We start from the raw sequence: 26413 nt of genomic DNA on the forward strand, positions 1-26413 counted from the left end.
GTCTCAGAAATACACAGATCATATGCATCTAGAACCCCTACTCGGTGCTGGGTTGTAGAGTTTCTGCCTTCTCGTGGGTGACTCTCTGAGCTCCAGTGGCCCTGGTCAGATAGCAAACTTCCCTGTTTGCTCCCTGGGAGAGTGCACAGTTATTCTTTAGAATTAATTTTAGAGATGGGATGGCATTTTGTGACCCTGGACCTTATTCTTTTAGCTCAGTTCCAGCTTCCCATTCAGATGAGGCCTGTGGCTCACACTGAACTTAAATCCCCAGCCATCAAATCCCCAGCCACCCAATCAGTGAGATCTTTCTTTGATCCCAATTTCCCATGGAGTACCTTGGATGCAATTCTCACTGATATCTTTAATTGTAAGTTTCCTCTTTATGTCTGGCACCTGGGGAATTTTACCTTATTGATTTCTAGGTTAGTTACGGGTTCTTGTTATAATTCTTTGCATCGTTATACTTCATCCAGAATTCCTCTGTATTTAAAGTGGGGGTGGAATGCCTTCCATGTCTGTTTAGGTCACCATATGGACCAGACTTACTTATATTCCTTCTCTAATGAGGAAAAAAATACCCAAAGTTTGAAAATATGTTTTAAAAATGTTTTGCTTTAAGTAACTTTTTTCCTCCACACTTCTCAGTGCTGAATTTGAAGAACCACATCATTCTGAGGCAACAATTTCCTGTCTGAGACACTCCAGCAACTCCATTAACCTGTGCACCACAAAAGAGATGGCTGATTGTAAGTCTGCTAAGCCAATTAATATTGTAACCCTGTATGGAATGAAAATGTGTCCAAAATGGTATTTTCCCCCCAGCTAACTCTAAGTTTAAAAATTCACAGCCATGTTGCTTTACTATCCCATTTCCTTTTATTTTGTCCTTGTCTAGTCTCTTAAAAGCATAAATAAACCCAGTTGGGCATCAAGGCTATCTCCCAGCCCTAGTGCTGCCTTCTCTCTACCCTCTTCTATTCTCTCCTTCACCAATCTGCTTAGATGCTTTGCCTTTTATAGATACGTGGGAGGGAAAATCAAGATATGGCGATTCATTTTTCTTCCTTCTCCTCCCATGGAAACGTCATCTCTTTTCTCGTGGTGTCTGACTTGAAGTCCCCTGGTAACTCAGTGTGTGGAGAGGGAGATAAGAGACTGTGGGAATGAGGTCCTTTTGTTTAGCCTGAATAGAAGCAGAGGATGCGTTAAAAGGATCTGACCGCTCGTTCAGAGTTAAGTCTTCCGACAAAGCTCAGAACTTTCAGTGAAAAAAGAGAACCCCTCCGCCAAGATGATGAAGAAGCAGGGACTCAGAGCATTTCTACAGGTTTCTATATCTTTGTTCTGCCTATAGGATCAGCCAATTTTCTACAAAAGGCATAAATATTAGTGCTGGAATAAACACTAGTATTTATGGAGCCTGTACTATGGGCCACAGTTCTATGTCACGACCTCTGTGTACATCCCTTTTGATCTAGAGGTTGTATTAACCCACTTTTAGAGACAGAAAACTGAAGATCAGAGAGATTGAGTTGCATAAGGTCACACAAGTAATACACGGTAGGGCTGTAATGTGCAACGGTTCAGACTGCCTCTAAGATCCATGCTCTTTCCACAATTTTACGCTGCTTCTCCGTCAGGAATGTTGACTTCCCTGAAAGGAGAGTTAGAGAGAGATCCTCTGCTACAACCTCTTTATTGTATAGACAAGAAGCCCAGGGCTCTGGGAGAGGAAGTCATTTGCCTGGGATCACACGCTTAGGAAGTTCACGGGTAACAGTTAGAACCCGTTGAAATTTCCCTCCCCTCTCCTGGGAAATAAGGGGTTGAAGAACTCCTGGAAAAATTCTCTCCTAGACTGGGCAAACTCTAGGTTCTCCCATTTGGCTTGTAAAGTACTAGACATAAGAAGCAGGACTCCTGTCCCCATCAACCCAGAAGGCAGTGCTGCTCCATACTTGGGGTGTCCAGGCCCTTGCCTTAAGGGCACGGCTTCTCAAATTATAATGTTTGCATGAATCACCTGGGGATCTTGTTAAAACATCGATTCTGGTTCAGTAGCTCTGGGTTGGGCCTGAGATTCTGCTTTTCTAACAAGTGCCCTAGTGATCCTGAGGCTGCTGGTCCACAGACCACACTTTGAATAGAAGGGCTGTGGGCTCTGTTGGGACTACATTCCAAAGCTAAGAGCTCACAGGGCCAAGGGGGCTCTCCAGTCAGAGCTGCACCTTCTCTCTGGATTACAGGAGACCCCCAGAATGCCCTCCCACAAGTGGCTTTCTAAGATCCTGCTTGGGCCTCTTCCCTAGGTCCTTCCTTCTCAGGACACATTGGGCTGCAGAGACATCTGTTCATGGGGGGCAGGAGAGGATGGGGTTGACATATGCAAGGCCCCTCATGTATAGGGTGAAGCTGAGGATTGAAAAGAAGGAAGGAAGGAAGCTGGACCAGAGGCCTGCATTTGTTCTCTCCAGGCCACAGATGTCCAAGGTGGGCCTGTGGGGGACATCATTTGAGATACCCAAAGAAGGAACCACTAACCCAGGCCTCTCTTGAGTCTTCAACTGAGGAATTCTTTGTGTCCCTCCGTGCTGCTAAGGAAGCAAGTGTTTATGACTGAAAAGAGAAAGGGCTCAGAAAATAACCCACTGATGCAACTGAGAGGTAACTGAGCAGAGGGCAGTAGGAAGGCGGTAGGGTGAGAGAAGGGTGAGTGTGGGGAGAGCTTCCCAGGCCAGAATGGCATCTTGTGGGAGTTAGGAAGAGGGCTGCCAGGGCTGAAGAAGCTGGGGAACTGCAGCCTGGGATCAAAAAGATTCTGTTATATCCCCCACTCCTTTCTCTGTCCCTCTCTAAAGAGTCAAGATACAATTACCCTACAGGAGAAAAAGGGAAGGAAGTGGACTATTTGACCCCCAGTTGTCCCTGTTCGTTTGAATGATATATGAACCTCAGTTTCTTCATCTACCAAATTGGTATAATGTCTCCTTTGTGTAATTGTTCTGTATGTTTGAGAAGGTAATACATTTAAAGTCAAGCGAACTCTGCTCTGAGATGATGGAGCAGATGTACTTTTCCCTGGTCCCCCTGCTAAGTACAACTAAAACCCCTGGATATTCTATATAAAAGTAATATAGATAGATAGATAGATAGATAGATAGATAGATAGTGTATGCATATATATACACTATATATACACACTATATATATATATGTGTGTGTGTGTGTGTGTATGTGTATATATATACATATATATATAGTATTTTTTATATTCAAACATAAGAAAACTAGAACACTCTGAAAAGGTAGAAAGAAGAAGGTAGACCAGCTAGGGACCTCTGGACCCAACAAGGATAAGTGGTGAGATCCTTGGCTTTTCTTCTTGCTTCATATATCCCAGACTTGGAGCTGAAGTAGCTGCCAACCCAGAAACACCAATGGGCACAGACAAAACAGCTCCAACAGAAGCCTGCTCTTTCTGACCAAAGGACCAGGAAGAGGGGAGCCTAGAAAGGCAGAAAGCCTCTAGACAACAACTGTTCTCCCCCAGCTGAATGTAACAGAAAACAAAACAAAACAAAACTGGCCCCACCACCACCAGCCAGTGCTGAGTGGGGAGTCTGGACATCCACCCTCATTAAGCTACAATGATGCACCCCAGCCCCTCCACTGAGGTGTTTTCAGAGAAGGCCAAGTAGAGAGCTGGGACTTTCATCCCTGCCAGGGTAACAAAACTCCACTTACAGTGATAGCCAGTGAAGACCATATGGGGAGCATGGACTCCAGCCCTCCACCCAGAAATAACAAGGCATCCCTTCCCCTCCCTGTTGGGTTGGTGTCAGAGCAGACCTCGTGGAGAGTCAGGGCTTTCACAAACACCCAGTAATAAAGGCAACCATCCTCTCCCTGTGGTATCAGCAAAGGCTGTGTTGGGAGCAATAACAAAACTTAGCAATCCTAAATGTATACACATGAAATTCCAGAGCTGCAAAATATGTGAAGCAAAAACTGAAAAAAGAAATAGACAAATAGACTATTATAGTTTGAGACTTTAATATTCCTCTCTCCACAATTGACAAAACACCTAGACAAATAATCAGTAAGAATACAATAGAATTCAACAACACTATCAACCAGTAGGATCTAATTGACATCAATAGAACACACAAGAGCAGAATACACATACTTTTCAACAGCCCATAAACATATTCCAAGATAGACCATATTCTGGGCCATAAAACAAAGCTTAAAAAATTTAAAAGAATTGAAATTATGCAGAGTATGTTTTCAGACCACAATATAATCAAACTAGAAATCAAGAACTGAAAGGTAAATTTGTTCCAAACACTCAGAAACAAAACAACATTTCTAAATGTGGATCAAAAAGTAAGTCTCAAGGGAAATCAAAACATACATTTGAACTAAATGAAAATGAAAATACAACATACCCAAAATTGTGGAACACAGCTAAAGCAATGCTGAAAGGGAAATTTTAGCCCTAAATTCTTATATGAAAAGTAGGAAAAGCCTCAAATCTAAAATCCTACCTCAAGAACATAGTAAAAGAGGAGCAAAATAAATTCAAAGCAAGTATAAAGGAAGAAGCAATAAAGAAACTTACATAAACTTGAAAACAGAAAAACAATAGAGAAAATCAATGAAATCAAAAGTGTGTTCTTTGGAAAGAGCAATATAATTAACAAACCTCTAGTAAGACTGACAAAGAAACAAAGAAGACACAAATTAACAATATTAAGAGCAAAACAGAGATATCATTACAAACCCTGCAGATGTCAAAAGGATAAGTGAATATTATGCACAACTGTATACATGTAAATTTTGACAACTTAGATAAATACTGAACAATTCCCCCAAAATCACAACTCACCCAATATAAATCATTTGAATAGCCCTGTAATTATTTTAAAAATTGAATGCATAATTTAAAAACATAAAAAAGTGATCTCAGTCTAGGTAATTTCGGTGGGGAATTCTACCAAATGTTTAAAGAAAAATTAATACCAATTCTACACAATCTCTTCTGAAAAATAGAAGTAGAAGCTAGCATTAACCTGATACCAAACCCAGATATCAGTATAAAAGAAGAAAACTGCAGATCAATATCCTTCATGAGTATAGTCATAAAAATCCTTAACAAAATATTAGCAAATAGATTTCATCAAGATAGAAAAATAATTATATGCCACGACTAAGTGTGGTTTATTCATTGTAAAGTTGGTTCAGTACTCAAAAATCAATCAATTAAATCTGCCATATTGACAAGCTAAAGAAGAAAAAAAACACACAAACATATCAATCAATGCAGGAAAAGTGTTTGACAAATTCAACACCAATTCATGATAAAAAAAACTCTCAGAAAAATAAGAATAGAGGGGAACTTCCTAAACTAGATAAGAACATTTACAAAAAGTCTGTGTGATACTTAATGATACAACTCTGAATACTTTACCCCTAAGATTGGGAACCAGGCAAGGATGTCCACTTTCACCACTCCTATTCAATGTAGTGCTGGAAGTTCTAGTGAGTGCAATAAGGCAAGAAAAGGAAATAAAGGAATACAGATCAAAAAGGAAGAAACAGTCATTATTTGCAGATGACATGATTGTCTAAGTAGGGTATCTCAAGGAATTTACAAAAAAAAAAAAAGAAAACCTTCTAGAACTGATAAATGAGTTCAGCAAGGTCACAGTATACAAAATAAACATTAAAAAATCAATTGTGTTTCTATATACTACCAATGAACACTTGAACACTAAAAATGAAAAAAATGTAATACCATTTACAATCACTCAAAAAAGATAAATGCTTAGACTAAAATCTAACAAAACATGTATAAGAGTTAAATGTTAAAAACTACAAAATGCTGATGAAATCAAAGAAAATCTAAATAAATGGAGAAACAGTTATGCTACATTTGTGGATTGGCAGACTGAATATAGTAAAAATATTAATTCTCCCCAAGTTGATATACAGGTCTAATGCAATTTCTAGTAAAGTCCCAGCAAGATTCTCTTATAGATATAGATAATATTATCCTAAAATGTGCATGGAAAGGCAAAGAAACTAGAATAGCTTAAAACAGTTCTGGAGAAGAAAAAGTGGGGGAGGTATCAGACTACCTAATTTTAAGAATTATAGCTTCTGTAACCAAAACTGTGTGGTATTGGCGGAGAGAAACACATAGAACCATAGAACAAAATTGAGAACCCAGAATTAAGACCTACACAAATATGCCCTAATGATTTTGTTTTTTTACAAAATTGTAAAGCAATTCAATGGAGGAAAGATAGCCTTTTATCAAATGGTGTTGGAGCAATTGGATATCCATAGGTAAAAAAATTAAATAAACCTCAATGTAAGTCTCACATCTTATAAAAACAATTAGCTTAAAATGGGTTTCTTCCTTCCTCTGCCTGCAAATGGTGAGGAATCTAAATACTACCTTTCTGGGACAAAGAGAATGAGGGGGAAAGGAAGAGAAGGAGAAAGAGGCTTTGACATCGCTTTTGGGTGAGTCTGTCCCTTAAACAATGCCCAGAAAACAGAAGGCCATCACCTCAGAGGTGCATAGTTCGGCATAGGTGCCTTTCTGAAGCTTCACCTTTTCGTACAGAACTTGGTGATGTGTAAGCAGGATTTAGGCTTGTCTGGAAGCTCTGCAGAATTGTCCTCAGAGCTCATCTAGACCAGTGCCTTTCAGACTGTGCTTCCTTGGACCAAGGGCTGTCCTAAGGGGTCCTGGAGACCCTCGGGGATAACTTCCAGAGAAGTTCTGTTTATGCTCCTGTAATATTGCATTTAAATGAATGATTCCATGGCTAGAAGAAAGTTTGAAAGCCATTTCCTATTGAGCGAAGCTGGGCAAGTTGCTTCCTTTCTCCGGTGTCTATTCCTCATCGGTAAATCAGAATCTTAGTAGTGATTTTCATAAAAATAGTTAGCTATTTTTTATTATTGTCTTTATAATATTAGTAATAATTGTCTCACCTCCTGGTATAAAACAGGTGAAGGGACTTTTCCAAAGTCACACAGGGAGTTAGTAAATGGAAAAAGAGCTGAGGCCTGGAGGACATGACCATGATAGGATACTGCAGTTGGAGGTTCACTGAGGACCATCTTCTGATATTTGTCCTTTTTCTCCCAGCTGGGACAAAGCTATTCAGTGGAAAGAGTTATATAACTCCCTATGGAAAGTAAGTGAGGGCTCTAATGCTTTGGGTTACATCCTCCTGTTATAATTCCTAGTCCTTTCCTGACCCCCTGGGATGTGATATTTGTACTTTATATTCCTACGTTGGGAGCAGGTTTTGATGGCAACACTTACTATTGGGAGAACCTCCACTTTGCTAAAAAACAGTATCAGATTATGAATGCATTATTAATTGTGTGTAGATTATCTTTGTTTACTAGCCTTAGCAAGTATTGAACAAGTCCTCTCTGAGCCTTGGTTTTCCCATTTCTAGGACAGAATAGTATCTCCCTCCCCACCAGGTAGCAGGTAGAAGCAAAGAGATCATGATTTGTTAATTCTTTCAAAAACACAGAACAGTAAATAAGTAGGGGAAGGGAGACAGAAGGAGATTATCATTTTTAAAATTGGAAAATAAATTTATGCTTGAAAAGGATGAGGCAGACTGCATTATAAACAGGTATTCTTAAATGTTTTTAAAGCACGTAATAGCAGAATAAAATGTGTTGATTCAAAAACTGGTGAAAATAAGAGTGTACAGTTACTGAAGCTGAAGTACATGTTATTAATCCTCCACACAGAATTTTAGGTCCCTGTGTCAACAATCACATGCACATAGTCCCTAAAGAAAAACTGTGATTTCATTTACTTTATTAATGGATTTTATGCGTAGAATAATAATGGCTAAGAAATGCATGTTATTGTTTGGTCAGTTCTGTAAACTAAAGCTTTAGGACTCTAGCAGCAAGAAAGAGAAAAGGAACTAGGGAAGTCCTGTTTATTATGCATGCATATTCATTAACAGTAGGGGGAAAACTTTTATAGATAACTTATAAGCAAAGAAAAATTAAATTAGCAATTTTATCAAAAAACATGTCACTTTCTATACAATGTCTGGTGTTCTGCTAGGTATATGTGACCTACATCATTTCCTTTAATCTCCCCATGAACTCTGGAAGGCAGGTTCCAGTTGTCCCCATTTCACAGATGAGCAATCTGAGGCTCGAAGAAATGAAGTAATTTGTCTGCAGTTCCACAGGTAGGAAGTGGCAGGACTAGGCTGTGAACCCAAGTTTTTGCTACTACTTGTATTTGTTAATGGTTAAATTTGGCATCGTCATTAAATAAAATCCACAAAAGCTTTGAAAAAATCAAAAGGTATTCGAGCCTTAGTTGGTGGTCAGTCTCCTCTTTCCAAGCTGTACCAAGGAAACAAAACGCTCAGGGAGCCAAACACTTTTAGGCGTGCTGTGGAGTTTGACTTGTTGAAGTGGGATTTGGACTTTTGTTGGCCTTTTTCCTTTCCCTTTCCTTTCAAGTTTGCCTTCTGATTGCTACCACTAAATTGCAGCACTTTCTCTTCATCGTAGAGTATGAATCTGCTTAACAAAAAGGAAACTGAAAATTGTTTCAAATGTTTTTGAAACAAATTCACTGTCCATTCCATCCTAGAAATCCCCCAGAAGTGATACCGTGATCAATGACCTGAGAATTTCCCAAACCACGTGGACAAGTCTCCCATAGGCAGATTGTTCTGGAGGTTGAGAAAACTGAACACTGCCACCTTCTATAATTGCTTTAATCCTGCATACTGTATAAGAAATGGGTACTATAAGAAACTGCCTTGAAATAATTTTTTCTTGTTTATTTTAGCAACTTACGAAGTCAGAATTGAAGAACTCCAAAAGGTATTGTTTCTTCTCTTCTTATCAGCTTCATAACTAAAGCAAGTGTGCAGAGTTGATTCTGAAGTAGTTTCTTTCATGAGGGAGGAATGGTCTTTGTTTTGGGTTTTCCCCTGATTTGGAGGGCTTTTCCAGACTCTAGCTGCTAAGATTCTGAAGCCTGAGGCCCTATAAGGTCAGAGACAGAAAATGTGTTAGGATGGGAGAAGGTGGTCCTAATCCATTCCTGGCCCCTTATCTAGGGTGGCCAGCACCAACTGGCCTGTAATAACTGTCCCTTCAGAGAGAAGAGCTCCTGTGCTTTCACACGAATGACCAGACTCCTGAAGGCATATTTTCTGGGCTTCTGGTGGGCACAGTGCTAGCAACTTGATTTAGGGCCCAAGCAGAATCACGGGCTTTGATCCCGGCTCCTGTCTGTGTGACCCTGAACCTCCCTTTCCTCACGTGTAAAATAGTGGTCATAGAAGCATCCCCATCAGAAGTCATTGTGAGAATGAAAAGAGGTAAATTCAGGTAAACAGTTTAATAGGAAGTGCTGGAATCTATCCCAGGCATTTTACCTCTCTGAGCTACAGCTGTCTTCTGTAAAACGGTGCATTCCCCATGAGGGCAGGAAGCATATGCCTTGTAGTTACCTAATCTGCAGTAGTAGAGGCTCAATAAATGAGGGACCAATACTCGTTTCACTGAATTGCTGAGAGAACTAAGCCAGACAAAGTAGATGAGCGCCTAGTACAGCACATGGCACACAGTAGGCACTTACCTAATGTTTTAACTGGGACAGTTAAGGTACTACTCCTTTATCACTGGGTACATTTAGTTGAGGTCCTTCGTCTTTCTGCTTCATGGTTCTAATGCTTACTGGAAAGGATTGTTCATTTGTGATACACTTTATAGATAGAAAACTATAAATGATTATTATTCCTATTAACGAAAGCAGAAACAGTTCATTAAGATGCTTCACTTAGCTGGCAATATCAGCAAATGATAAACTCTGCACAAGGGAACTTTCCAAATGACCAAATTTTATCTCATTCAAAATAAAAAGCATGAAAGTTTTTTTTTTTTTAATCTTTCAGCCTTCAGATATGCATTATGTTCATCTCAGTGTTTTTGAGCTTGGTGGCTGGAATCTGATTTCACCCTTTCTTTATGACTTGGAGTCCCCTGGAACATAAGGGGCTGAATGGGCACTGTTCATGCTTTTCTTATGAGATGCTCTTGGGCCCTCATAGGTGTTCAGAGCCAGTTGCCCTCATACCAAACCACCACGGTCTGTTTGCTGTAGTTGTTTTCTTATCTCTATCAATTATTATTTCCTTCTCCTGTCAGCCTCTTGTGTCCAGCAGTGAGTGTCTTTCATGTGGTCGAGCACACACCAAGTCCCTGTTTGGGGACAGGCACTTGTGCCTGTGTGTGTGTGTCCCAGTCACCCTGTGAGCTGGTATCCCTGCTTGCATTTTACAGACGAGAACTCAAGGCTCAGAGAGGTTAAATAACCTATAAATAATATAGCAAAGATACAAAGCAAGGTCTGTCTGACTTGTCTTTCTACCAGTGCTGCCATCCAATCTGCTAGGATTATATGGAAAATGAGAGCCAGTCATCCCTGAGTGAAAGCTGTGAGCCTCTCCTCAAAGGAGGGTATATGAGCTCTTGGGCCTGGACTTTGTGGCAGCATTTTGGGTGCTTAGATATTTTCTGTTCTCTTCAGGTTCTTGGCTAGAATCCAGATAGGGAATGGCATCAGATATGTGACAACTGACTAAATGAGGAGCTATGTTATGGTCATTGGGACATAGTTTTAATGGCACCAAGACTAGATTACGTGAGAGCTGAATTTTGATCAGGTGGTACGTGATCAGGAACGGGGAATTCCCAGCATGGCTTGCACACTTGCCTGTACCAATTTTTGCCCACTGGAACATTGCTCAAATATCGCACATTCCTGTTTGCTCATAAGATTTGAAAGTTCTTTATTCTACAGATGCATTCCTGGAAAGGTGTGCAGAGAACAGTTTATTTTTCTAAGTCAAATTACACGTTCCCGCTGGCACGCGCCGTAACTTCAGAAACGCCTGTTTTCTTTTCGATTGATCTTCAGTTACACTGGCAGCAGTTCATGGAATGTTCTGTTGTCAGTGTCTACCTTTGCTCTGTACTGAGACCTCACTGGCCGGTCAGGTCTCTAATGATCTGTAACCAAACAACAGAGGCCTGGTTGGGGTTTGACTTGGGTAGGTTTCTGAAAATGACCGTTTTCCTCTTTACTTTCAGCCTTGGAAGAGTTTTCTCCATCAAGGACTCAGGTGAGTTTTATCGTCCAAAGGAAAAGCATGAATCAGCTGCTGACACTCTGCACTGCATGGGTTTTCCTTAATGGGCCAGCTGTTTCCAGTGCCTGACCTGGTTCAACACCCCTAGCACCTTTCAAGGTGCCTGGTGCAGAAACGGTGCTCAGAGGTCCAGCCTGGCCTTTCAGGTTCATCTCGTTCCAGCACACTGCACTCACTCAGCAGGGGCTTGCTGAGTCCCCAGCGTGCTGGCCATCTGCTAACCACTAGGGCTGGAACAGAGACAGAGACCTAGCCACTACCCTCAGGGGTTCCCCAGCGGGAGAGACACAGTCAAACAGGCATATAACAATCACATGAAGCCCAAAGAATTTACAGTTTCCAAAATGCACCATGCTGTTTCAGGCCTCTTTGCCTTTGCTCATTTAATTCATTCACCCCAACTTAATGATCTGGCAGACTTCTGCTAACCATCAAATGTCCCCTCCTGTAAGAAGCCTTCCTAATTCCCCTCCTCAGAGAGAAGTAATCAGTCCCTTCCCTGCAGTACTGCTGTAAGGCACACACACGTTTGCACTAATGTCACGTATATCGTTTGTTTGCTAAGATTCCAGTTCATCCTCACTCTCCCCTCCCCTTCTTGTCTGTGTGCTCCTTGTGGGCAGGGCCCATTTTTCTCATTCTTGGTCCAGATCAGGGCCTTGGCACATAACAGTGCTTTCACCTGACTCTTCAGAGTCCGGCTCGCGCTCTCTCTCTCTCTCTCTCTCTCTCTCTCTCTCTCTCTCTCTCTCTCCCTCTCCCTCTCTCCCTGGAGGTTTTTTTTTTTTTAATTTTGTTTTAGCATCTTTATTGGAGTATAATTACTTTACAGTGTTGTGTTAGTTTCTGCTGTATAACAAAGTGAATAAGTTATACATATACATATGTTTCCATATCCCCTCCCTCTTGCGTCTCCCTCCCACCCTCCCTATCCCACCCCTCTAGGTGGTCACAAAGCACCGAGCTGATCTCCCTGTGTGATGCAACTGCTTCCCACTAGCTATCTGATTTACATTTGGTAGTGTATATATGTCCATGCTACTCTCTCACTTCGTCCCAGCCTCCCCTTCCCCCTCCCTGTGACCTCAAGTCCATTCTCTATGTCTGCATCTTTTTAATGCATTAAAATAAACATGGTCCATGAGCTCTGGAGGAGCAAGTATCAACATTTCCTGGCTGAGGCTAAAAACACATGAGCTGAATCATGGGAGAAAACCCTGCTTCATCTCTCTACTTGGGTTCTTGCCTGACCCTAAATTCATGACCCCTGCAATTACCTTGTAGCACCTGGCATGGTGCTGGGCTCATAGGAGGCACGTGTCAGATGATTACCTATTTAGTTCAATATTTATTGAGCTTTTTCTCTGTTCAGACACTGCTAGACTCTGAGGTTCAAAAATGAATAGAATATATCTCTAATGCTTAGTGCGAGATGAGAGTGGAGACCGGAGTGGTTGGGATGAGGGGGTCCCTTGGAGGGAAGATGATCACGTAAGTAGGAAATTATAATATCATATAATCACTGCTAAGGCAGTTGTGAAAACACAGAGGTGAGGCACCAGGCATGCTTCCTTCAAGAGTGACAACTGAGCTGAATCATGAAATCATGTAGGAACTGGCCAGGTGAAAATGGCAGAAGGCATGCCCCAGGCAAAGGACAAGTGGGAACAAAGACATAGTGTTGAACCGTGAGGCCAGTACAGGGATCCACAAAGAGCTGGATGGTGCTTGAGCACAAAGTGCGGTGTGGGAACAGCAGGAATGAGGCCGGGGTCATATGCAGAGCTGGATCCAGGAGGGCCTGGGCTCCCTAATTAAATTCAGAGCAACCCTGTCCAATAGAAATGTAATGCAAACCGCATATGTCACTTAATTTTTTTCTAGTAGCCATCTTTAAAAAGCAAAAAAAAAGTGAAATGAATTTTAATAATGTATTTTATTTATCCTGATAGATCCCAAACATTATCATTTCAACATGTAATCAACACAAAAGTTACTAATGAAATATTTTAGATCTTTTTTTCATACCAAGTCTTCAGGATCCAGATATGTTTTATACTTACAGCTCAATTTTTTTTTCAATAAATTTATTTTTGGCTGCGTTGGGTCTTCGTTGCTGCGCACGGGCTTTCTCTAGTTGCGTTGATCGGGGGCTACTCTTTGTTGCAGTGCGTGAGCTTCTCGTTGCGGTGGCTTCTCTTGTCGCGGAGCACGGGATCTAGGCGCGCATGCTTCGGTAGTTGTGGCTCGTGGGCTCTAGAGCTCAGGCTCGGTAGTTGTGGCCCACAGGCTGAGTTGCTCCACAGCATGTGGGATTTTCCCAGAGCAGGGCTCAAACCCGTGTCCCCTGCATTGGCAGGCAGATTCTTAACCACTGCGCCACCAGGGAAGCCCCGCTCACAGCTCAGTTTGGACCAGACACATTTCAAGTGTTCAATAGCCACATGTGGACAGTGGCCACTGTCTTGATGGCACAGATTTAGACCTTATCCTATAGGTCGGTGGAAACCACGGAAGAGTTTTAAAGCAGAAGTAATGTACTCCTCTCCCCTAGCATTCCTAGGAGTCACAATATTAAATGTAATTTGACAGTTTTATATATATATATATATATATATATATATATATATATATATATAAAATCTCCATTCTGGAAAAATTTGATTTTTAGAAAAGTTCATCTTAGGCTTTTGGAAAGAGACAGAGTGGGGGCTGGAACCCAGCCCTGCCTACAAAGCCCCTGTTCTAATATATGTTCTAGAACTAGTGGCCTTAATGGTGGATAAGAGTCATCAGTCATTGGATGAATGGATGAGTGAAACTCCTTAAAATTCTTCCCGTTGTCTTTGGGAACAGCATTCTCTCCTGGTGTTTCTCCTTCCTTCACGACCACCTCTTCTGGTTTTCTTTTTTTTTTTTTTTTTGCGGTACGCGGGCCTGTCACTGCTGTGGCCTCTCCTGTCGCGGAGCACAGGCTCCGGACGCTCAGGCTCAGCGGCCATGGCTCACGGGCCCAGCCGCTCTGCGGCATGTGGGATCCTCCCAGACCAGGGCACGAACCCGTGTCCCCTGCATCGGCAGGCGGACTCTCAACCACTGCGCCACCAGGGAAGCCCTCTGGTTTTCTTTGAGGGCTCTTCTGTCTCTGCTTTCCATGTGAACATGGTTGTAGGACTGTCTACTTCACTCTGATGCCAGAAACAGACGTTCTCACGTGGAGGCTGATGCTCCTCAGTGTTCTGTCCCAGCTTCCAGCTTTTTCACTAAACTCTCCACCTCGACTCCCTCCTCTGCTCTTCCACTGTGGCTGGTGTCCATATTACTGGTGCATGGCAGTCATGCCTCTTATGAAGGAATACTGGCTGGGGATCACTTTGCTACCACAGGTTACACAGCATTAGTGCTGGGGATACAGATAAATAACAGAGCTCTGATTTTTAGTTAGTTGACAAGGGAAAGTGGAGGAACTGGAAACAGATCCATAGACACTACAGTTTAATACAAGATAGAGGGACAGCGTGTTAGGGGAACAGATTAAACGCTTCTTGGGAGGATCAAGCAAAGCTTCTCAGAGGTAAGCTGATTTAGACAGATTGGAAAGGGTACTGTGTTTCTCAGCAGTGTAAGGTGTGGAAGGCATGACTGACGAGGGAAATAGCAAATATGAAGGGAGAGTTGCTCAAAATGGGATGGAAGGATTGGGGAATTAGGAGAGTGTAGACTAGAATAAACGTGGATAGAAGGTGCAGATGGAGACGGGGTTGGAAAGAAAGGTGGGGGCTGATATCTTATCCATCAGGCAATGGAAGTTATTAAGAGATTTTAAGCAGGAATTCACTCTGGCATTGATTGGAGCAGGCAGAAACTCAGGGAAATGTTCTATGTTCGACTTGATTCTGGTCCCCTCATCTTTAAAAAAAAAAAGGGTTAGGGGCACGCTGTCATCAAAATACTCTCGCCTTCACTTTTTCCCTGGTATCTCTTCACATTTCAGCCTGAAACATGAAGACGAAGATAAAAAAATGAAGGAAAAAGAGCCGTGCAAATTGGAACCACGAAAAACAGAAAAGGATCTATGTTCAGACTATGTTTCCAAGGTATCTGTGTTCTAGGGTTCCAGACCAAACAGTCCACGTCAGCCATGTAATAGGATCAGTTCATGGGGTGACATTTTAGAGGCTGAGCCATGTAACTCTCCAGAGAGACAGTCCGAAGATGCAGTGGGTGTTGGGTGTTTTATCAAAGAAATCAACAGGACACTAACACTGAACTAGCCTTGGACTTATTAGCCAGGAAGCAGGCCTCATAAGCAGGGCTGAGATGGGTATGAGTTCAGCAAGGTACCCAGAGGGCAAACTACAAAGAGACAGTCACTCAGGTGCCCACCCTGCTCTTGCAGAACCTGGAGGGAGGGCTCCTTAAGTTCTGTGCTCTGAGGCCCTGCTGAGAACAGGGAGTTAGTCTCTGAGCTCAGGCGTCTCATGTGTAAAGTGAGAATAAATAATCCACACCTGATTCTACCATCCCCACTCCCATCCTGATTCTACCTCATTTGTGATGGGAAAATGAAATGAAATAATGTAGATGAAGGTGTGTTGTAAGCCACAAGCTACCATTAAAATGAAATATATTGTTAATAAATTAATGGATTAATTAACATTGTTTGTTAATAGTAAACACTGTATATGTGTGTATCCATATCCAATGGACATGATCCCCTTCAAAACCAGAGGCTTAAACAATAGATACCACTGGGGCTACTACCAGGGCTCAAAACATTCGAGATGCCTGTTTGAGATGTGCCTATCTCAACCTACCAAATTGTTCCAGTTCCACCCAGGGTTTGGGTCAATCAAGCACCTTGGTGGTGGTGTGGGCCTGAACTGGGGTGTAGGCCCAGAGGCTGGGCTGGACCAGGTTGGGTGTTTACAGAGGGTCACAAAATGGCGTAATTCAAAGAAGTAAGTCATTAATAACAAAAGACAGGGACCAGAGCCAGTGCGGCAGCATGGTGTGTCAAGGACAGAGGGCAGGAGCAAGGCCATAATGGGTAATGAGGCCAGAGATCAGGAAGGGGGTCATCAGGACCATATGAGAAAGGCGGCAGAGGAACATGATTAAAGACACTGGCCATGAGGGACTTCCCTGGCGGTCCAGTGGTTAAGACTTCACCTTCCAATGCAGGGGGTGCGGGTTTGATCCCTGGTTGGGGAGCTAAGATTCCACATGCCTCGCAGCCATAAAACCAAAACATAAAACATAACAGAAGCAATATTGTAACACATTCAATAAAGACTTTAAAAATGGTCCACATCCAAAAAAATAAAAAGAAAGAAAAAGGGATACTGACCATGAAAGGGCAAAAGCAGGGATGTGCCCTTTTTCAGTGCTGACCAAGTGCTGGCCAAGAGCCAGAGGTGGGGTCAGGTTACCACCAAAGGGACACAGTCCTACTTTCATGGAGTGGATTTGAGTTTGGGAAATTGTTAAGTTATTTGGAATGTGTTAGGTAAATGTGGTGGGTAGTCTAGCTGGGCAGTGCTCTTTGGGGTCCAATGTAGATGGTACATCAGTAGGATGTGATTCAAACTGACTCTGTAGGAACCGTTCCCCAGGACAGCCCTCAGAGAATCCATGCAGTGCTGCAGTAGGGGCTGTGCTGAAGGTCGGTGGTCACTATATTTGCGTGAAACACCATATTTGTTTCATTTGTGGAAGGATATCATTACTTTGCTGTCATTTTTCCCCATTTAAAAATTTCATTCTTGGCTGTGTGACTTAAAAGAATGCCCCTCCTCTTCTTTTCCTCTTCATTTGCCCAGATCCCACCAAGAACTCAGGAAATTCCATGCCTTGTATCTATTCATTATTTTACCTTTTTGTAAATACTTTCAGATGATTGTCACAGTGAACCCTGTGTCCACTTGTAGTCGAAAGGACAGTAATCTCCTCTCCCATCGTCATCTCGTAATTATGAAATACTTGGATGGCCAGAAGTGCCCCAATTCGCCTCTGCCTCCAGCGTCTCTTCCTGCCAATCTATCCAGATCTTTCTGAAATGCAAATCTGGTCAGGTTTCTCCCCTGCCTAGCTCCCTAAGACTAGGAGATAAAGCCCACACTTTTTGCCTTGTGTGCAAGACCCTTCATAACTCAGCTCCATTCTAGCTGACATTTTCAGCCTCGCCTCCAGTCTTTCCTCCTCTGTCCCCTTCACTGTTCCTTCATCAATAGCCTCTGTCCCACCCTTATGAGGACACTATTTATTTATTTAATAAATACAATAAATAAATAAATAAATTTATTTATTTATTTATTAAATAAATACTATTTATTCTGTCCCTTTGCCTGTGTTGATTTATCTACCAGGTATTCCTTATCCCTTCAACCAGTCTCTTACTTAAATTTTAAAATAGTTTCATAAAACCTGCTTCTGAAGTCTTCCCCACCCTGTCTCCTAGCCACAAGAACTGACCTGCCCCTCCTATTTCCACCTCAGTGAGCAATCCTGCTGTAGATGATATTCACTGCAATATACCTTAATTGTTTGCATGTATTGCTCCATGACCAGCGTGGAAGCCACTATGCCCATCACATCTCTCTCTTTCTCCAGGGCTTAGCATGTTATTTCCTTCAGTGAGTGCGTGACAGATGCTGGAGGGAGGAAGTGTGGAAAGAAGCGGGGGGAAACAGAAGAATGGAGGGTGGGAAGATGAAATGTCAGGCAAAAGGAACACAGCATCCTTTGGTAGGCAAGAGCACAGGGCTCTGGGGTCCAGTCCTGCCTGGGCAGATGACTAGCTATGAGACCAGAAGTCAGTTATTTAACCTTTCTAAATTCTTTATCAAGAGGAATCGTGATAGTTTTTGAATGGGGTGTCATGCAGAGTAAGTGAGATAAAATATATCAAGAGCCTATGCTGCGGTCAGAGCTCCATTATATCCTGACTGTGTCCTATGGGCCTGCCTCTGTGCCAGGCATTCACTGGCTGTTCAGAGGGCAACAAAAGACATTATATGTGCTCCTGTGAAACTTAGAGAGATAAGACTCTGTTAAATAAAGGAATAAACAGTGGCTACCAGGGAGGAATGAATGAATACAGAACAGCATGAGTAAGCAAAAAACCAACAGGTAAACCAAAGCCCCGCCAGACTGTCCCTGTTGCATGTGTTTAGGTGGGTGCCTATGAAGACACACCTGGAAAAACACAGATGGTGAAAGTCCACAGGGGTAGGAGGAGCACACCGGCCGGGAAGCAGGACGCTGAGATTGACGTCATCCAGACAGAGGACTGCCCCAAGGACCCCAAGCTGGCCAGACACTCCGATGGCCACTGTGAGTGTGTTTCTTCCTGGTTCTCTTCACCATTATCGAATTATTTTAAAGCTGTGTGGGACCAAAATTTTAATTTCTTTTATAAATATTTACTGAGCATCTATTATACACAAAGTCACTTGCCTGAGTGAGGCAGCTGTGCAAGAGTGAACAATCACTGGATTTAGAAGTAGAAGGCCTGTGTTCAAACCTAGGCTCTCATACTTATTAGCTATGTTACATAGTAACTCTATATTCCTTCATATTCCTCAGTTTCCTCATTTATAAAAAGGGGGATGATAATATAGATCAAACTGGGGTTTGGTGAGGACCAAATCTGACATATGTTACACAATAGGTGCTCAGCAAATGTTGCTGATTTCTTCTTATATGTACCGGCTCCTATTGTTCTTTGTAGACCCAAGACATTGACACACTGATGACATAGTATGACATTATTCTTTGACTTTATTCAAGTCGCATTTTACTTTCATGTGAGTCCAGACTCTTGATGGCAAGTAATCCAATCATAGTGTGTTAAGCAAAAGAGGAAAAGGAGGCTCACCTAGCAGAAGGTTTGGGCATGGCTGGACCCAGGGATACAAACAGTATCACAAGGACTCAGTATTACTTTTTCTACTCCTGGCTTTGCTCTCCTCCCTCTTGTCTCCATTTTCAAGCAGACTGTACCCTTGTGGAGGCAAGATGGCATCTAGCAGTGACAGGCTTACGCACTCTCTGTCCTCTTAGGAGCCCCAGAAGAAAACTAGAAGTGGTTATCCTCTCAACAGGTTCAAGAAAAGGGCCCAGATTTGAGTCTTGTTGGCTTGATTGTGTCACATGCCAACCCCTATCCAGTTATCGTGAATGTGGGATAGGATGGTCTGACGGACCCAGCCAGTGTCATAAATTCACATCTGGAGCTGAAGGTAGAATTAGTTCTACCCAAACGGTATCATTTCAGACTGAAGGATTTCCCAAGGAAAATTAGAAAGCTGTTATCATGAAAAAACAGTAGACACTGGGTAGGCAAAACAGATGTCTACTCCAGCCCAATAAGCCATGGCAAACATTTCATAATGTGTTATAATCAGAGTGATGAGAATACATTGCAATCATAAGATGGACTCAGGCCCTATAAAGTGTCCCTCCAGGCTAGATGGCTGCATCCCTGCCACCCACCTCCTTCCCAATATACTCTTTATTCTAAGTTAACTGACTATGTCATGTGCTTTAGTGCCCCTATAACTTTGCTTGACCTCTTTCCTCTGTCTGAGATGGTTTTATGCCCATTCTTTACCTGCTGATGTCCTAGTCATCTTTCAAGATCTATCTCAGAAGTCACTTCTTCTGAGGCCTTCCTTACCTCCATCCTCCTCTTTCCCACTCTCCAGAGACCATAATCGCTCACTCTTAACAGCAACCAAATGACCACTTTTCCATATTAGGTTTCAGAGTCAAGCATTTCTGGGACCCAGAATTACTATGCATTAATCCTACATCCTTGGGAAATTTACTTACTTTTATATACACAGGAGGGTAGTACTATTTATTTCCCAGGGCTCTTTGTCAATGCATATAAAGTACGTGGTTCATCGCTACATAACTGTCAGTTCTCTTTATTTCCTTTTTTTTTTAAAAAAAATTACAGTATGCCTTACATTATAATTCATGGTGTACATGTTTGTTTCCCACAGTACACAGTGAGCACCATGGGATCAGAGACCATTTGATATATTTCTCTGTATCTCTGCAACCTGGCACAGTGGATATACCCAACAAAACTTTGTTAAAGGGAGGAATGAAAGAATAAATCAAACTTCAGTGAGAGAGAATGGTAGATTTGATCATCTGAATGATTCTCCTGACTAAAACAAGCAAAGAATAATTTTTTTTGGAAAATTCATAAAAGTATAACAGAACTGATTTAAAAGGAAGCATCCACATACCTGCAGTAACCAGGAACCCTGGGCAATGAATGAGTGCCAAAGCTACACTGGCCCTGAGGGTTTTCACTGAGCTCTGAATCCCTTGGGCTCTGGTTTTGACTGCATGGTGTACAGAGGACAGGAGCTATAACCCAGGGCTTGCCCAAAGTGAGTTTATAACAAGACCTCAAAGAATTATGTCCACACAGAATTAATAGGAATGTGCCTACTCTTAACAGTACTATATGGTGTACTTATAAATTTATTATAAAAGTAGACCTCAAGTGTTATTAACACAATAAAATTTAGAAAAAATAAAGAAATGGGACAAATAAAAAAAGACATTTCTAATGAGATAAATGACACATGAAAAGCACAGAGGTAGTGTTGAATCTAAAACCACACCTTAAGATTAGAAGTGGATAGACTAATTTGGAGTGTAGAAAAAAGTGGAAGGGGGGAAAACAAGCTGAAGTGAATAAAAGAGTTAAAGGAGAGGCCTAAATATGGGGCTGAAAACCATTTTCAAGCAATTAAGTACTGTCCATGAAGAGTCACTATAGATTTGGGAATTACACTATGTTGAAAACAGCCTGAAGAAGATTCTTCTAAGTAATCTGTACATACTGCTAAAGTACAAAGGGAGTTTGTGCTAAACCCATTTAATAGTTCTCTGCAATAGTTCCCTACTCTCTTGTGATGAGAAGCACAAAATGTTTAGTCAAGGAAAGTGGGTGTGAAAACAGAGAGGAAAGTTTTGAGGAAAAAAAATACAGTTGAGTGTCTTTCTATACTCCCTCTATACAAATGGGCCTCTTTTGAAAAAAATAAGAAGAATTACTTCCTTCCATTAAAAGAAAAGAAGAATTAATAAGACAAACCCCAGGGAGCAGAAGGAAATTTGCCCATTTTGCCCCTGGTGCTGGGTAAAGGGAAAAAAATCTGTTACCATAGCTGATCCTCATGCACACATTGGGAAAATTCACTGATCTATACTCTTATGATTTGTGCCCTTTCCTGTGTTATACTGTAATTATAATTTTAACTTTACTAAGGTAACTGTCAAAAGATAGACACAGCATGTAAACTTTCCAAATAAATAAAAAAGAAAAACAGAATGAAGAAAAGAGAAGAAACCTCAGTCCATCAAGCACAAGGAAAATGAGGGAAAAATAGAACAACTAAAAAGTATGTAATAAAATACTAGATATAAATTTCAAAATATCAGTAAACCCTATAAACATGAAACTCTCTAATTAGAGGACATATGCATTCAAATCATTCAATATTAAAAAATATTTGAGTAGCTTTTATGTCCCCAGCATTGTTCTAGGTGCTGGGGATATAGCAGTAAATAAACCAGACAAAAATTCCTGTCCTCATGGAGATTACATTCTGATCTGAGGAGACGGATGGTAAATATATACACGATAAAATATTCACTATGTGGAGTGGTAGTAAATACTATAGAAAAAAATAATGAAGCAAAAAAAGAGAATTAGGGGTCTTCCCTGGTGGTGCAGTGGTTAAGAATCCACCTGCCAATGCAGGGGACACAGGTTCAAGCCCTGGTCCTGGAAGATCCCACATGCTGCAGAGAAACCAAGCCCATGTGCCACAACTACTGAGCCTGCGCTCTAGAACCTGTGAGCCACAACTACTGAGCCTGAGTGCCACAACTACTGAAGCCTAGAGCCCGTGCTCTGCAACAAGAGAAACCACCACAGTGAGAAGCCCACACACCGCAGCGAAGAGTAGCCCCCGCTTGCCACAACTAGAGAAAGCGTGCACGCAGCAACGAAGACCCAATGCAGCCAAAAACAAAATAAATACATTTTTAAAAAAAAAAGAAAAAGAGAATTAGGGAGGCAGGTGGAGGAAGTGGAAGTTGCAATTTTAAAGTGCACACAGATGACCTCAAAGATGTAAAGTAGGTGAGGAATAGAGCCATGGCTATCCAGAATGTTCTAGGGAGAGAGGAAAAGGAGTGCAAATATCCCAGGGCAGGAGTCTACTAGATGTGTTGGTAGAATAGCAAGGAGGCCAGTGTAGCTGGAGCAGTGACTGAAGGAGACTGTAGGAGGAGATGAGGTCAGAGAGATAACATGGGGCCAGATAATATAGGGGCTTCTGTAGACCATTGCAAGAACTTTGGCATTTATTATGAGATATATATATATTTTTAATAACATTGAAAGGTTTTGAGCACAAGAATAGAACGATCTGACTTGTATTTTAAAGAATCATATCTCGGCTGCTGTCTTGAAAGAAGAATGTAAAAGAACCTGGGACCTGTTAGGAGTTTGTTGCAAGAATTTAACTGAGAGACGATGGTAGCTTGGAGGAGGGTACTGCAGTCGAGTTGTTGAGATATGCTTGGATTCAGGATTTAGATCGAAAGTCAAGCTGACAGATGGCTGTGGATTGGAGGTGGGACATGAGAGAGAAAGGAGTCAAGGATGTCTTCAGGGTTTGGACCTGAGCAACTGAAAGGTTGGGGTTGCTACTCTTTGTTGATATGGGGCAGACTTCAGGAAGAGCACATTCACAGAGAGAAAGCAAGAGTTTGGTTTGGAATGTAATGTGTTGAGACGACCAAATGGAAATGGTGTGAAGGTTGAACTCACGAGAGATGTCTAAGTTAGGGATGTAACTTGGGAGTTGTCTGTTTTTAAAATGAAGCCATAAACATTTTTCAATACATCTGCCTCAAAAAGGAAGGAGTAAGAAAGAAAAAAATTGTCCTGAAGTAAGAATTAAGCAACTGTGTGTTCAGCGTCTTTGCTTTGTGCTGGAGAAACATACCGATAACTCCGTAAGAAAAAGTAGGGCCTTTATGCCTCTGGGAGCTGACATTCATTGAGACAGTTTGGGGCCTATATGCTAACTGACTTCTTGTCAGAGGATAAAATCTTGTTGCTTGGTGCCTTTAATTAATAGACAAAAGTCAGGGCTTCCCTGGTGGCGCGGTGGTTGAGAGTCCACCTGCCGATGTAGGGGACACGGGTTCGTGCCCCGGTCTGGGAAGATCCCACATGCCGCGGAGTGGCTAGGCCCGTGAGCCATGGCCGCTGAGCCTGCGCATCCGGAGCCTGTGCTCCATACCAGGAGAGGCCACAACAGTGAGAGGCCCGCATACTGCAAAAAACAAAACAAAAAAATAGACAAAAGTCAGAGAGTCCCATACAGGATAAATCCAAGGAGAAACACGCCAAGACACATATTAATCAAACTATCAAAAATTAAATACAAAGAAAAAATATTAAAAGCAGCGAGGGAAAAACAACAAATAACGTAACCTTATGTTAACATAACATAAGGTTAACAGCTGATCTTTCAGTAGAAACTCTGAAAGCCAGAAGGGAGTGACAGGACATATTTAAGGTGATGAAAGGGAAAAACCTACAACCAAGATTACTCTACCCAGCAAGGATCTCATTCAGATTCAACGGAGAAATTAAAATCTTTACAGACAGGCGAAAGCTAAGAGAATTCAGCACTACCAAACCAGCTTTACAACAAATGTTAAAGGAATTTCTCTAGGCAGGAAACACAAGAAAAGGAAAAGACTTAACAATAACAAACCGAAAACAATTAAGAAAATGGTAATAGGAACATACATGTTGATAATTACCTTAAATGTAAATGGATTAAATGCTCCAACCAAAAGACATAGACTGGCTGAATGGATACAAAAACAAGACCTGTATATATGCTGTCTACAAGAGACGCACTTCAGGCCTAGGGACACATACAGACTGAAAGTGAGGGGATGGAAAAAGATATTCCATGCAAATGGAAATCAAAAGAAAGCTGGAGTAGCAATTTTCATAACAGACAAAATAGACTTTAAAATAAAGACAATTACAAGAGACAGAGAAGGATACTACATAATGATCAATTATGAAGGGATCAATCCAAGAAGAAGATATAACAATTATAAATACTTATGCACCCAACATAGGAGCACCTCAATACAAAGGCAAATGTTAACAGCCATAAAAGGAGAAATCGACAGAAACACAGTCATAGTAGGGGACTTGACAGATCATCCAAAGTGAAAACAAATAAGGAAATACAAGCTTTAAATGATACATTAAACAACATGGACTTAATTGATATTTATAGGACATTCCATCCAAAAACAGCAGATTACAATTTCTTCTCAAGTGCTCTTGGAACATTCTCCAGGATAGATCATATCTTGGGTCACAAATCAAGCCTTGGTAAATTTAAGAAAATTGAAATCATATCAAATATCTTTTCCGACCACAACACTATGAGACTAGAAATCAATTACAGGGAAAAATCTGTAAAAAATACAAACACATGGAGGCTGAACAATAGACTACTAAATAACCAAGAGATCACTGAGGAAATCAAAGAGGAAATCACAAAATACGTAGAGACAAATGACAATGAAAACACGACAACCCAAAACCTATGGGATGCAGCAAAAGCAGTTTAAGAGGAAAGTTTATAGCAATACAATCCTACCTCAAGAAACAAGAAACATCTCAAATAAAAAACCTAACCTTACACCTAAAGCAATTAGAGAAAGAAGAACAAAAAAACCCCAAAATTAGTAGAAGGAAAGAAAGCATAAAGATCAGATCAGAAATAAATGAAAAAGAAATGAAGGAAACAACAGCAAAGATCAATAAAATTAAAAGCTGGTTCTTTGAGAAGATAAACAAAATTGATAAACCATTAGCCAGACTCATCAAGAAAAAAAGGGAGAAGACTCAAATCAATAGAATGAGAGATGAAAAAGGAGAAGTAACAACTGACACTGCAGAAATACAAAGGATCGTGAGAGATTACTACAAGCAACTATATGCCAATAAAATGGACAACCTGGAAGAAATGGACAAATTCTTAGAAAAGCACAACCTTCCGAGACTGAACCAGGAAGAAATAGAAAAGATAAACAGACCAATCACAAGCACTTAAATTGAAACTGTGATCAAGATAGTATGGTACTGGCACAAAAACAGAAATATAGATCAATGGAACAGGATAGAAAGCCCAGAGATAAACCCACGCATCTATGGTAGTTGATTAGTTAATCTATGAATAAGGAGGCAAGGATATACAATGGAGAAAAACAATCTCTTCAATAAGTTGTGCTGGGAAAACTGGACAGCTACATGTAAAAGAATGAAATTAGAACACTCCCTAACACCATACACAAAAATAAACTCAAAATGGATTAAAGACCTAAATGTAAGGCCAGACACTATAAAACTCTTAGAGGAAAACATGGGCAGAACACTCTGACATAAATCGCAGCAAGGTCCTTTTTTATCCACCTCCTAGAGAAATGGAAATAAAAACAAAAATAAACAAATAGGACCTAATGAAACTTAAAAACTTTTGCACAGCAAAGGAAACCATAAACGAGACAAAAAGACAACCCTCAGAATGGGAGAAAATATTTGCAAATGAAGCAACTGACAAAGGATTAATCTGCAAAATATACAGGCAGCTCATGCAGCTCAATATCAAAAAAAAAAAAACCCCATACAAAAATGGGCAGAGGACCTAAATAGACATTTCTCCAAAGAAGATATACAGATTGCCAACAAACACATGAAAGGATGCTCAGCATCTCTAATCATTAGAGAAATGCAAATCAAAACTACAATGAGGTATCACCTCACACCAGTCAGAATGGCCATCATCAAAAAATCTACAAACAGGGCTTCCCTGGTGACGCAGTGGTTGAGAGTCCGCCTGCCGATGCAGGGGACATGGGTTCGCGTCCTGGTCCGGGAAGATCCCACATGCCGCGGAGCGACTGGGCCCGTGAGCCATGGCCGCTGAGCCTGCGCGTCCGGAGCCTGTGCTCCACAACGGGAGAGGCTACAACAGTGAGAGGCCCGTGTACCACAAAAAAAAAAAAAAAAAAAAAGTCTACAAATAATAAATGCT

At 41.4% G+C, this 26413-nt stretch overlaps 1 protein-coding gene and 1 long non-coding RNA gene across 3 annotated transcripts in view; one reads left to right on the forward strand and one right to left on the reverse strand.

The window, feature by feature from the left end:
• The window catches only part of FYB2 (FYN binding protein 2), a 133646-nt gene that overhangs the window by 73704 nt on the left and 33529 nt on the right, over positions 1-26413 (forward strand). For both annotated transcript variants that reach the window (XM_027108393.1, XM_027108394.1), the window contains exons 5-9: positions 649-749; positions 8867-8901; positions 11179-11210; positions 15232-15334; positions 18413-18572. In XM_027108393.1, the coding sequence (XP_026964194.1) occupies positions 649-749; positions 8867-8901; positions 11179-11210; positions 15232-15334; positions 18413-18572 (431 nt within the window). The remainder of the gene's footprint in view (positions 1-648; positions 750-8866; positions 8902-11178; positions 11211-15231; positions 15335-18412; positions 18573-26413) is intronic.
• LOC113621522 (uncharacterized) overlaps positions 21423-26413 on the reverse strand; it is a 32039-nt gene continuing 27048 nt past the window's right edge. The window contains exons 2-3 of the long non-coding RNA XR_003433206.1: positions 22389-22395; positions 21423-21433 (exon numbers count right to left, since the gene is read on the reverse strand). This is a non-coding gene — a long non-coding RNA (uncharacterized LOC113621522). The remainder of the gene's footprint in view (positions 21434-22388; positions 22396-26413) is intronic.

Source organism: Aethalodelphis obliquidens, unplaced genomic scaffold (assembly GCF_003676395.1).
Source record: "Aethalodelphis obliquidens isolate GAN/ISIS:26980383/991018 unplaced genomic scaffold, ASM367639v1 scaffold9, whole genome shotgun sequence".
Classification (NCBI taxonomy): domain Eukaryota; kingdom Metazoa; phylum Chordata; class Mammalia; order Artiodactyla; family Delphinidae; genus Aethalodelphis; species Aethalodelphis obliquidens.